This window comes from Podarcis tiliguerta (assembly GCF_965153285.1).
Source record: "Podarcis tiliguerta genome assembly, chromosome: 10".
In the NCBI taxonomy this organism is placed as follows: Eukaryota; Metazoa; Chordata; class Lepidosauria; order Squamata; family Lacertidae; genus Podarcis; species Podarcis tiliguerta.
In genome coordinates this window covers 57,788,642-57,802,001 of record NC_139543.1, presented here as the reverse complement: position 1 = coordinate 57,802,001, position 13,360 = coordinate 57,788,642, and the positions used below count along the sequence as shown (strand labels likewise).

The window sequence follows — 13,360 nt, the reverse complement described above, 5'->3', positions numbered from 1 at the left end:
TGAGGGGAAGGGTACTCAAGCAACTCCACGACAACCCCACGGCGGGCCACTTTGGGCAACACAAGACCATGCTACTTGTCACCAGGCAATTCTGGTGGCCAAGGGTAAGGGAAGACGTACAAGAATATGTACGGGGGTGCAACCGCTGCCAAAGGGCCAAGGGGGAGAGGGCGGCTCCTGCAGGGTTACTGGAACCCTTACCCACGCCGGGAAAACCCTGGGAGGTGGTGTCCATTGATTTTATGACAGATTTGCCCAAGTCGAGGGGGAAAACAGCAGTCATGGTGGTAGTCGATCTACTGACAAAGATGTGCCATTTCATCGCTTGCTCACATGCGGTAACAGCCAGGTTGTTTGTGGAGCACGTCTTCAGACTGCATGGGGTTCCCTCGAGAGTCATCTCAGATCGCGGGAAACAATTTACTTCCCGGTTCTGGAGGAAGCTCATGAGCTTGTTGCAAGTCGAGGTGGGGTTCTCGACGGCGCGACACCCGGAAACCAACGGGCAAGCAGAAAGAGCAAACGGGATACTCCAGCAATACTTACGCTGCTACGTCGGCGAGAGACAGAACGATTGGGTAGAGAAGTTAGCGCTGGCTGAGTTTGCGTATAACAACGCTGAACATGTATCCACGGGAATGAGCCCGTTCATGGCCAATTATGGGTGTCACCCCAGGGCCTTCCCGGGGAGGGGGGAGGAAGGGTGGAGTGTACCTGCGGCAGAGCAGTTTGTGGAAGAAATGGAGGCCTTGCACCAGCAACTCAGGTGGAATTTGGAGCGGGCCAAGGAAGTTTACAAGAGACAAGCCGACAAGCACCGTTGGGAGGGGGAAGCCATACGGGTGGGAGACTGGGTGTGGTTGTCAACCCAGGGGTTACCCCTAAAGTGAGGGTGCAAGAAGTTGCAGCCAAGGAGGCTGGGACCTTTTGAGGTAACACAGCAGGTGAACCCGGTGGCATTCAAGCTCAAACTGCCTAACAGCCTGAAGATACATCCGGTGTTCCATAGGTCCCTACTCTCACCGTACGGGGGGGGGAGTTTCCAGAGCAGGAGGGAAGAGTCACCACCCACCCGCAGGTAGAGGAGAGGGAACACCATGACCAAGCTACGGAAATACTCGATTCAAGGTGGCGAGGGCGCCAGGTGGAGTACTTGGTAGCTTGGGAAGGAGAACCCGAGTCAGAAAACACGTGGGTCCCTGCTGAGGCGGTCGAGGACGGGTATCTAGTGGAAGAATTCCACAACCTGTTCCCGAGGAAACCAAAACCACTAATGAGATTCTGGGAGGAGGAGTTTGGCACCACAGACGACGAAGAGTACTTCGTCGGTTTTCCTGCCTCCGAAGAGGAGGGAGGGGAGGTGTCCGAGGAAGAAGAAGCAAACTGGGAGACTCACCCCACAGGAAGGTATCAGGGTGGGTGGGAAGCAGGTTTTGAATCCTCGGAGGATGATGACAGCTCCTTCAGGGGATTCCCCACATCGTCGGCCGAAGATAGAGACGAGGTTATGTCAGAAGGTCAGGCCGGGGGTGGGGGGATCCTGGGGGGGAGGTGGATGTCAGGGAACTGCCATCAAAGCGGGAGGCGGAGAGGAGGCTCCCGGACGATGGTGGAGAGGGTCCGAGTAGGAGGAGGGATAGCCCATCCACTGGGGAAGGTAATCAGCGTAACACCAGTGGAGAAGGCGAGGAGATAGAGGAATTGGAGAGGTGGCTCCAAGACTCTTCGCAGGAGAACAGCGGAGAGGGCACGAGTACTGCATTGCCCACACCCACCTTGCGCAGAAAGCTTTCACGCAGGCAACGGGGGAGGAGACTGGGCGTCAAACAGCTTCTATGTTGGAAGCGGTTTAAGAAACGCCCACTGACGGATTCTGCCAGCGACTGAGGCAGCCACGGAATTGAGGCTGTCCTGACAGAAAGGGTTCAACCATGCAACCTAGCCATGAGTAAAGGCAACTTACGCACAAGCAATCCCTAGAACCATTACACCCAGGTTCATGGTTCTTACATTCCAGGTTCCTATGCAATATTGTTCTTTACAGCATTGGACTTTCCTTTCGCTTCCAGGCATATCCGCAACTAAGCGACCTTTCGGCTTTGGCCCAGCCGCTTCATCAGCTCTAAATCTACTTGTACTTGTCCTCCGCTCTTCCTCAGCAGCATGTTGGACGCCTACCAACCTGAGGGACTCATCTTCCAATGTCATATCTTTTATATGCCTGTTGTCTTTCTCCATGGAGTTTTCTTGGCAGGGATACTGGAGTGGCTTGCCGATTCCTGCTCCAGGTGGATCACGTTTGGTCAAAACTCTCCACTATGACCTGTCCATCTTGGGTGGCCCTGCACGGCATAGCTCATAGCTTCTCTGAGTTATTCAAGCCCCTTCGCCACGGCAAGGCAGTGATCCATGAAGGGGCCTCCATCCCTAGTTCTCCCTAATGTGTCAAACAGCAGTTACAAGGGGGTGAGTCGTATATTGAAAATAGCACAAGGTGGGGAGGATTTACTTTCATAAAAAGAAGCAGCTGCATAGCCTGAGATTTATTGCCAAGATTATTTGAAATAACTTCAGAAAATAAGAAGAGCCTGCGGAATCAGGCCAGTGGCCCATCTAGTCCAGCAACTTGTTTTCCCAGTGGCCAACCAGATGTCTGTGGGAAGGAGGACATGAAGGGAAACTTCTAAATTACAAAGTCACTGCTTCCACTTCTGAGGAAGGGGTGGGCAGGAATGACCATTGCTGGCTCTGAGGTCCTCTGCTGGCTGTGAGGAGGAAAGAGAACTGGGTTTGATTGTCTGCCACCATGACCTGAAATGATTTCTGACCATGTTATACGCATGCATTCTGTCCTCTGGAATTTGTAACAATATTCAAAACGTCCTTGCTGAAATCATTTGCTGCTACTTGCTGTCTCCCAGTCAGCCCCTCCAGTAAAGGCTGAGGCTGTGGACACGCTTCCTTTTAATCTGCATTCAGGCTGAGCGTTGTGCACACGGCACCACATTCCACATCCTTTATCCATCCTGACATTTCTTATGGTGCATTGCATTCTGATGCTGTTTACTCCAAACCAGAAGATGACTGTGTAAACAAACACACCGAGGGGCAGCTCAGTTGGTACAGCATGAGGCTCTAATCTCAGCATTGTGAGTTTGAGCCCCACATTGGGCAAAAGATTCCTGCATTGCAAGGGGTTGAAATAGATGATCCTCACAGTTCCTTCCAAGTCCACATTTCTATGATGCTATGATCTGGAGCACTTTTAAAGTATATGACCCCTCCAAAAGAATTCTGGGAACTGTAGTTTACCCCTCACAAAGCTACCATTCCCAGCATCTTTAACAAATCTCAGTTCCCAGGATTCTTTGGGGAATGTCGTGCACATCAAATGTGTTTTACATGTGCTGGCAAAGTGCACACAGCCAGAGGCAGTTTGGGATCTTATTTGTATGCTCCTTTCCTTCCTTACATCCTTTGTGTGTTCATTGGCACTCAGAATACCCAGCTTTGTTGGGTTAACAGATTCCTCCACATGTTTCATTTATTATTTTGTTTTCAGAGCTTTTCATTTCAATACTACAGCCTGAAGAAAAGGTCTGGCTAGCTCTTAGGCTTGCTTTTTGTATGTCCAACATTTACTGATCTAACAGAGAGGTGAGGTTTCTTGATTGAAGATTGCAATAAGCCTCTGCATTGCTTTATTGGAACGCGAAGAAGAAGATGAAGAAGACAGCTATTTTTTTATCCTGTGAAAGCAATGCTGCTAACTCAAAAATGAAAACTCCTGGTGTAGCAAGGGACATTCTGCTGAAAATTACTGATTAAAAGTTGGACATAGCAGAAATGTTATAAAGAATTAAGCAAAAACTGATTGTTAAGGGGTTAAAGTGAAAAATTTAAAGTTAGATTGTGTTAAGATAAATTTCAGAACAAAAAATTGAGAAAGATGGAAAGGAATTGCTGAAATAGCTAATTGAACTAGAATACAAAAAAGGGAGGTGTGAGGAGGTCGATGAAACTAGTAAATGAAAGGTAAGGATATGGAAACATTGGTTGTGTTTTTTAAATTTGTTTTGCTTTTCTTGTTGTTTAGATGTATTGTTTTATCAGTTTTTTAATATATTTATTGTTGTTGGTATTATTTTTTATGTATTGCTTGTTAAATTCTTTATTGTTTTTTATTAAATTTTAATAAATATTATTTTTTAAAAAAAGTTGGACATAGGTTAGTTATCCTGTAAAAGCAATGCTGCTAAGTCAACAATGAAAGCTGCTGGTGTACAAAGGGCATTCTGCTGAAAATTACTGATTAAAAGTGGGACATAGGTTTCCCCGCCCTTCTCTCTCATTTCCTCGGGTTATTTAAGCACTCACGTCCTATCATGCCAACAGAAGGCATTTCATTGGAAACACCAACTTCATTTTTCTCACTCTTTTGCCACTAGAGTGTTGATCAGTTTCATCCTGCAGCCAAGAACTGAACAAGCACAGAAGCAGGAAATGGCACTTAGCAAAGACCGCGGAATTACAATGAGTGATGGGAACAAAATCCCCATACTGGGATTTGGAACCTATCCCCAAGACGGTGTAAGTAAAACATTTAACTCTCGCGATTGTAGTAACTTGTTTTTGAGGAACCAGATGCCTGCCAGCTGCAGGGTGCTTCATACATTGCAAAGCACAGCATGTGATGCCTCACCTGATCTGAGAAGCCAATTGTGCATGAGAACTTCTTGGCTCACAGCAGCCAAGAATACAACATAAAGCGCTGCTTTGACTCTCAAGGTGATCGGGAACAAGGTACAACTGTAGCTGTTAGAATCAAATCACCTGACGTATAGATAACCTGTCTGAAGGTAAAACTGAAGGTTAAATTCCACGCACTAATCCATGGGTAGGCAAACTAAGGCCCGGGGACCGGATCCAGCCCAATTGCCTTCTAAATCCAGCCCGTGGACAGTCCGGGAATCAGTAGAATGTGCCCTTTTATGTAAAATGCAACTCTGGGTTATTTGTGGGGCCTGCCTGGTGTCTTTACATGAGTAGAATGTGTGCTTTTATTTAAAATACACCTCTGGGTTATTTGTGGGGCATAGGAATTCGTTGATTTTGTTTTCTACAAAATATAGTCCGGCCCCTCATAAGGTCTGAGGGACAGTGGACCGGCCCCCTGCTGAAAACGTTTGGTGACGCCTGCACTAATCAGTGGTTTGTAGCTAAGAAACAGTTTCCAGTGTGAATTGCTGCAGGGTTCAAAGTCCCCACTGCAATATTTCTAGTGATATTTAAAAAAAAAAATCTATAGAGCTGTAAGTGCCTACTATTAGTTTTGTTGGGAGTAACAATATTATCCAAACTCACCAGGCATTAGCTAACTATTCTGGACACTAACAATAAATATAGAATCAATTCTTTATCCAAACCATCTTCATTTCTTCCATTCCATATCACCAGCAATGCAAATGATGGGATTGGCGTCGATTCTTGTTTTGAAATTAAATTAATTTCTAGGAACATCATGAATTTACCAAATAAAAGCTGCCACACAGCTTTTTGAAGGAATTTTCCTTTTTCCATTTTTCCAATGTCTCTCCACTCACATATAAAGTGAGGGTAGAATCTATTTTATATAAAGAGATACATGCTGACGAAGAGACTTTCTCAATCCCTTCTTGGATATTTGTCCTATTTCACAAACATTTAAACCAATTTTTTAAAAAGAGCGTTCTACAAACTGTATGTCTCAAGAGAGTTCCACTGTTTCAACCAAAATAACTGACAAGTTAATTGATTGCTCATTTTCAATCCTGCATGCCATTCGGTGGCACAATGTTATTTCGCATAATACAATGCATATAAATCACTTTTTTTATATGCTTTTACTTTCTTTTTATTTGATGTGTCTTGACCCAGCCTAGCTGAGTCCATGGGACTCAATCTAGTTTGACAATGTCCACCAACACTCAAGGTTACTTACAGGTACTCTTTTATATTAATTTCTCCACTGAAGCAGAGACATTGACTAAATTTTTCCCCTTTTCAACCGGCAAGTGTGAGGAGGCTACAAAGACAGCAATAGAATTCGGCTTCCGTCATATTGATGGCGCATATGTATACCAGTCTGAGGAGCAAGTTGGGCGGGCTGTTCGAGCGAAGATTTCAGATGGAACAGTAAAAAGGGAAGACATCTTCTACACCGGAAAAGTGAGTGAGTTTGGCAATTTTTTTAAAAAAAATGAGTAAAATATAGTGCCTGTTGGGATACTGCCAGGGAGACAAAGTCCATCTTGACCTCCACGTCGTCTCCGGACATGCATTGATCTCCCGTAGACACGCAGTATCAGCAATTAGCGACACGAGCTCCAGAAATAGCTTCTGAAGATCCAGAGCTCTTGCACACTCTATTAGCAGTGTTCACACAGCGAAAGATGCACACAGGAGAGCATTTTTCCAAGTTTATTCAGCGTTGATCAGAACAAAGAAAAACACGACTGCCTGCTTGAGAGTTTCCGGCAGAGAGAGAGAGAAACGAAAGAGCAAAGACACAACATAAACATCCTGTGAGACAGGAAATACGCAGACTCTGACACAAAAAGCCTGCTCCCTTTTAAGGTGGAACGGAAATATCCTAACAGTGCCTTCATCATGATGCAATTTCACAGACATTATTTAACAAAATCAGAGCAAAATGCCTCTCCCTATATAAACCTACCCAGAATCTGCATTCATCCTCTGAGGCTCTTCTTTGTATGCTTCCTCCATGTGAGGCTCGGAGGGCGGCAACACGGGGACAGGGCCTTTTCTGCATGGCTCCCTGTTAGGCGAATGCTCTCTGCAAGGAGGTTCATTATACACCTCTAAGCACCAGGAGAAAATGTTCCTCTTCAACCAGGCCTTGGGCTGATTCAGATTTTACACCCTTTTTATACCTGTTTGTGGGAGGAGGGATTACAATTTTGTTGCTTCTGTTTTGACTATTTATTTGTGCTTTTATCTTGTGAACCACCCTGAGATCTTTTGATGAAGGGCAATATAGAAATTTAATAAATAAATAGTAAAATATTATTTATTAGCAATAATTATTTTTTAAATTACTTCACCTACTTCACCACATCAATTCAGAATATTCTTCAGAACAATATTTGAGTTTACCCTTAACACTGTGCACACCAGAATAGCCATCTGCAACAGCTAAATTGTCCCAAGGCCCATAAACTCTATATTTTTGACAGCTTTGGAGTACCTTCCACCGCCCTGAGCTGGTTCGGAAATGCTTAGAAGAATCGCTGAAGAAACTCCAGTTTGACTACATGGATCTGTTCATAATTCACAATCCATTTTCTATGAAGGTAAATAATTATTGATGTCATAATGAAAGTATTGAGTACAATATTTGAATTGGGGAGGGGGGAATTTGAGGAGGGGGGGGATCCTACTAAAAATATTTGATTCCCTGAAGGAACATTGGGAATTTTCATTTCCTAGAGATGCTGACAATTCTCTGCTATACCATATCTCAATCAAAGAATGATCGCTCCCAGATTTTGGGGGAGAAACCATGCCAGTTAAAGAAAACCTTTGCATATCATGATTACATTAACCACATAGGCATCATAAGAAAGAAATTGTCTGCAGAGCAGGACTTGGCGAGGGAGCAAGGGAAGAAAGAAAATGGGTTGGAGAGATGGGGAGACAGACCTGTCCTTGTGATTTGAGTTTCCCACAGATCCCTGCACTGTGGTATCAGCCCCTGCAAGGTGAACTCCCTCTTTTATCACTGTCCATTAGTATTAGATAGTATTACAGAGATAAGAGAACTTCTAGGCCCAACCTGCACTTATTCCCTCCGCCTCCTTCTTTTCCAGCCTGGACCAGATTTCTTTCCTGTGGGAGAAGACAAAAAACCAATTGTTGACAACGTAGATCTTCGTCAGACATGGGAGGTAGGTGCCTAGGATTAGGAAATCTTAGCCCTTGAGTTATTCAGATGCTGAGCACAGTAGCCTTCCACCAGCGGAGGCATGTCCAGAACAATGACTCACACAATGGCTCCTATGAGAGCTGGTGAACTATAAGACTCCAATCTGACTCTGGAAAAAGGTGTGGCCTCAGCTATTCAACAAACACCACTCAACAAACATGTTGTGTTTTCTTTGCCAGGCAATGGAGGCGTGCAAAGATGCCGGCTTGGTGAGGTCCATCGGAGTGTCCAACTTCACCCGTAAGCAGCTGGAAATGATCCTCAACAAGCCAGGATTGAAATACAAGCCAGTGATAAACCAGGTAAAGTGTGATTGACCTCTGTAAGGGTTTGTTCCAAGTGTTGCGTGGCGAGGCCCTGGGCCCCGCAGTTCCCTTAGATAATAAACCCACGGACACAAATATTTTGGGTTAATGGTATAAATTAGGCTACAACTTGATTGGTTACAGATTTGAGCGGTTTTGCTTAGGCACTGAGTAAAACCAGCCCATATCCTGACTCCTGCATATCCACAGGAAGCCGCTTAACAGTAAACCACTGTTAGGCGGAGCCCTATAATGTACATCAATTAAGAGCACCCCATGGTCCCTGATGGGGTCATGGCATTGCCCTAGCCTGCACCAGGCTTTGGACAGGATCCACACACCCAGATCCCTTTAACAGGGTAACTTTAATGAGGAGGGGCAGCAACCTCACTTCCCATGAACAAGACCAATGCCTAAGTTGTGACGGTGGCTACAAGGCAGGGGAAAACCAAATGGCTGGTGCCAATTTGCCAAGTGGAAAAATTCCTTTTGTTGTTGTTGTTTAGTCATTTAGTCGTGTCCGACTCTTTGTGACCCCATGGACCAGAGCACGCCAGCCACTCCTGTCTTCCACTGCCTCCCGCAGTTTGGTCAAACTCATTCTGGTAGCTTCAAGAACACTGTCCAACCATCTCTTCCTCTGTTGTCCCCTTCTCCTTGTGCCCTCCATCTTTCCCAACATCAGGGTCTTTTCCAGGGAGTCTTCTCTTCTCATGAGGTGGCCAAAGCATTGGAGCCTCAGCTTCAGGATCTGTCCTTCCAGTGAGCACTCAGGGCTGATTTCCTTCAGAATGGAGGAAAAATTACTACCTGGCCCTGAAAATAAGGCAGCAAGGCAGAAGTCATGCAACGCATAAAAAGAGGGCGGGTGAGCTGGGAGATCCAATGAGGAGGCGAGTGGAGGCCGCCCCTTCCAACTGCGCCACGATTTAAATGGCAAGCAGCCACACCCCTGGCTTACCCGATTGGTCAACCAGGGGCGTGGCGTGGCTGGGAGTCCCAATGTCATGGGTGGCATCCCTCCACCCACTGCCAGGTCACAATAAGGTCCTGGATGCCCTCCCACAACTCTGTCCCTGGGGGAAGAGGAGCTGTCCTGTTGAATGCTTATTTATTTCAGCTTTTTGTGGGAGGACCTTTGTTTTGACAAACACAGCCAGTCCCTGAAAAAGCTTGCTTAAGGCTACAAGGTTGCAGATCCAGTCACAAGAAGATATGGTTATGAGATGTGGGGTGGACTCCCCTAAATTCCTGGAACTACTAATGGTACAGAGAGTCCCACTTGAATCATGGCTTTTTTGTACCTTCTGCCCAGCCTTGAAGCACTATCCAATTCATATATGGCAGTAGAGGGGGTAAGGGGGTGGGATAGAGTCCCCCCCCCAGACAATTAATTCTCATGTCTTCCCCCCATACTTTCCGCCATTGCTGAGCCACAGTGGTGACACTTTTCACATACAAAATTCATTTACACAGAGAGGATTATTGAAAAATATACCACTACTTCCTTACATGTGGGATCAAACTGGCCTCTTTGAAAAGTCTTGTGCCTCCCCCCAGTGCCGATTTTATTTTCTGATGTCTCCACTGCTCAATTTGATTGGAAATTTCAGTTTATTGAGACCCTGATAAAGCAGAATCCCAGATCATCTGATCCGCTTGATGGAAAGCCAGGCAAATCCCCCATCAGACCTTTCTGCTGAACATGGAAAATTCAGAGACTGAGTGGGCAGAAATAGAGACACTGCAGGCAGGACAGTGTGCCCAGGATATTTCCTACAAGGCTGGAGCGACAGGAGATTGTAGGGGAATAAGCCCTGTCCCTCATATCCACCTAATACACATTTCACAGGTGAGGAGTGTGGCAATGGAAACGACAATTGCAAGAATGGTCATCTAAAGATTCTGATGCATCAGAAAACACAACACACTTTAAGAATGGTAACAGTTGGATATTTCAAGAAATAATAGCATGGTTCTGCTTTTCTGTCTTTCCTTTATTTCACGGTATTCTTTGTTTCATCTGAATTCTCACTTTGGGGCTGTGTTGGGGGATTTTGAATCCACAGGTTGAATGCCATCCTTATCGGAACCAAAGCAAGCTGCTGGCCTTCTGCAAGTCAAACAATATCCTCCTGGAAGGATATAGTGTCCTGGGATCCCAAAGGGACCCAAGATGGTAAGAGATGAAGCCAAAACGTTTGGGAACCACCTCAGGTACCACCTATGCCAGCTATTCCCCAACATCTACACCAGCTCTTTAGTTTGCATTCTGGGCCCCACAATTAATAAAGATCCTCATTGTGGATACCAGTACTAGGGCCTTTTATGTAGTGGCCCCACATTTTGCTTTTCTTTCTTGGTCCCCCCCCCCAAGTACATTTTTGTACTTATGCAAAGCTTGGGGTTCCCTCAAGCCTGCTGAGACCTCTCTTTTGTTTATGTATAGTCCCACTCAGACTGCAATTTATGGTGAAGAACGGGATACTAAAAAATTATATTAATTCACACCAACCAACCAACAACCAACCAACCATTAAATACAAAAAAACCTTACTTACCTAGATTTGTATACTGCCCCTCATCACCACCCATCTGAGGGAGTCCATTCCATTGTTGAACAGCTCTTACAGACAGAATGTTCTTCCTAATTTTTAGTCAGAATCTCCTTTCTTGTAATTTGAATCCATTGATTTAAATCCTACCCTCTGAAGCAATAAAAAACTAGCGAGCTCCATCTTCCATGAGGCAGCCCTTCTGATATTTGAAGATGGTTATCACATCACCTGTCCATCTACCCTTCTCCATGCTAAACATTCTTAGCTCCTTCAACCATTCCTCATGTGGCTCAGATTCCAGATATTTTATCATTTTGTTCGCCCTCCTCTGCACATGTTCCAGTTTGTCAATATGCTTCTTAAACTGTGGAGTCCAGAACTGGACACAATATTCCAGGTAAAATCTGTCCAATGCATAATAGAGTGCTGCTATTACTTCCCTTGATCGGGACAGTATACTTCTGCTGATGCAGCCAAGAATAGCGTTAGCTTCTCTTCCTGCTGCATCACACTGTGAATCATGTTAGGCTTGTCTTCTATAAAGACCCTTAGCTCTTTTTCATATATACTGCTGTCAAGCCAAGTGTCCCCCATCTTATATTTGTGCATGTATAATAGTGCATCTTGACACCAGAAACACACCTTCTCCCCTTGTTTCTCTTCAACAGGTGCAATACAGACGTTCCTCCCCTGCTTGAAGACCCTCTGTTAGTTGCGATCGCCAAGAAGTACAACAAAACCCCAGCTCTCGTGGCTATTCGCTACCAACTGCAGCGTGGCCTGGTTGTCCTAGTGAAGACCTATACCAGAAAGCGAATTGAGGAAAACACCCAGGTAAAGCAGTAAATATTAATCCATTTAAAAACAATACAGAAAAAACACGTGGTTTGGAAACTGTGATCTCATGGGTCACATGACTCATGCAAGAGTGAGGGAGCGAAGATGCATATCTTGGTTTAGGGACTCAGGATGTCGGAGGTGTTTCCAACCGTGGGTATTCACAAGAATCACTGCCTCAGACCGTGAAGTCAGAGTGCAACCATCATGACTAGCTTCCATTGGTATTCTTATCCACCATGAATTTGTCTAATGTTTAAAGCCATCCAAGTTAGTGGCTGTCACTGCCTCCCATGGGAGCAAGTTCGGTAGTTTAGCTATGAACTGCATGAAGAACCTCCTTTGCTAGACTATGACTTCCCTCACCCCTGACCATTTACTATGCATGTAAAATTCCCTCAGTGGGAGGACATCTGGGCTGAAGCTGTCGAATGAAGGAATTGAACTTTGGAAGGTGGTAGCAAAATTCGCTTTGGTATCTTTGTTGCTGGAAAAAGGTGCACAGCTCTGAGGTGCAAAAAGAAGACCTGAGTAAAAACCACCTCAGCATTATTATTTTTTTCTCCTCCTGACAGGCATTTACCTTCCAGCTGTCTGAGGAAGATATGAAATCCATTGATGGCCTTCACAAAAGCATGAGCTACATGAAAATGGAAATGTAAGTAATATTTAAATAGTAAGCATATAAATACATAAAAGTGGTTCACGCAAGAATTGATACTGCGAGAGCAAAAGGAGGAAGAGATCTGGCATCCATCTCTTCTCTTCATAGAGAATAAGGTGAAATTATAGAAGGAATTACTGTGGAGACTTTGTACGAAAGCCCCTTGCGTTGTTGGAGTGGGGTGCATTTTGAATTTCAGCCTCCCAGATTTTCAGCAGGGTGGGCATTTGATGGCAAACTAGGGGGGGGGGGAGCTTACAATGCACTGTGTGAAATGGTCTCATGAAGTAATGGCTGGCAACAGATCAATGTGTGTTGCTTGTGAATCTTCCACACCCTGAGTGTTGACTCTGTTTTCTTTTGTTTCAGATTTGGTGGTCACCCACAGTATTACCCACCAGATGTGGAATAAGGACCCGTCCACCATCTCCAATTTATCCCCTTCTGAACCTGGGTCCTTTTGCATGGAAAACATTTGTTCTAACTAGGGATGGGCAAATCTGTCAGTATCAGTTCCTCCCAGCAACCCAGCGGCTCATTTTCCACTCTTCGGTTCCTCACATCTCCACATCAGTTTGGGATTTTTGAAAATCTCATGAAAATTCATCATTGTAAATTTCTCCTACCATACACATTTTGCTTTCTACTTTTGGCTAAAATAAAGCATGTTTGCATGGTGTTTTCACTGATATATGTTCTTTAATGCATACTTTACCCCAGTATATGCATTTTTGTAATGATTCTCTAGCTGAACAACTGCATCACACAATACAGAGAATTGCCACTTTCTCAGCATAACTGAGAAATTTCGATATGCATTTCAATTTGCATATTGGTTCAAGAAGTGTGAGCTGTGTAGTTTGTCATTAAAATGTGAACAAAATTGAACTCCTCCGCCATCCTTAATTCTTTCTAATGTGTCAAATAGCAGTTTCAAGGGGGTGATTCATATATTGAAAATAGCACAAGGGGGGAGGATTAACATTCATAAAAAGAAGCAGCTGCATAGCCT

General features: G+C 44.8%; 1 protein-coding gene and 1 long non-coding RNA gene across 3 annotated transcripts in view; both read left to right on the top strand.

Moving 5' to 3' along the window:
- Positions 1-3,609, top strand: part of LOC310659283 — a 40,118-nt gene extending 36,509 nt beyond the window's left edge. The window contains exon 2 of the long non-coding RNA XR_014502717.1: positions 3,563-3,609. This is a non-coding gene — a long non-coding RNA (uncharacterized lncRNA). The remainder of the gene's footprint in view (positions 1-3,562) is intronic.
- Positions 3,610-4,389: 780 nt separating this feature from the next.
- On the top strand, positions 4,390-13,236 carry LOC310659207 (aldo-keto reductase family 1 member C3-like). 2 transcript variants are annotated; one of them, XM_083402432.1, is made up of 9 exons: positions 4,390-4,590; positions 6,055-6,207; positions 7,236-7,352; positions 7,869-7,946; positions 8,164-8,286; positions 10,359-10,468; positions 11,516-11,681; positions 12,260-12,342; positions 12,718-13,236. In XM_083402432.1, exons 1-9 carry the CDS (start codon positions 4,504-4,506, stop codon positions 12,758-12,760), a joined length of 960 nt encoding a protein of 319 aa, XP_083258558.1. In that variant the 5' UTR covers positions 4,390-4,503; the 3' UTR covers positions 12,761-13,236. The 2 variants fall into 2 exon arrangements, with proteins under 2 accessions (XP_083258558.1, XP_083258557.1); XM_083402431.1 differs by lacking the exon at positions 6,055-6,207.
- The last annotated feature ends 124 nt before the right edge of the window (positions 13,237-13,360 follow it).

What these genes read in the sequence shown, in the direction of transcription:
- LOC310659207 (XM_083402432.1), top strand. Translation starts at nt 4,504, where the DNA reads ATGGCACTTAGCAAAGACCGCGGAATTACAATGAGTGATGGGAACAAA. An exon ending in ACAAGCCAGTGATAAACCAG is followed by an intron (nt 8,287 to 10,358) that starts GTAAAGTGTGAT and finishes TTGAATCCACAG; the next exon opens with GTTGAATGCCATCCTTATCG. An exon ending in GAATTGAGGAAAACACCCAG is followed by an intron (nt 11,682 to 12,259) that starts GTAAAGCAGTAA and finishes TCCTCCTGACAG; the next exon opens with GCATTTACCTTCCAGCTGTC.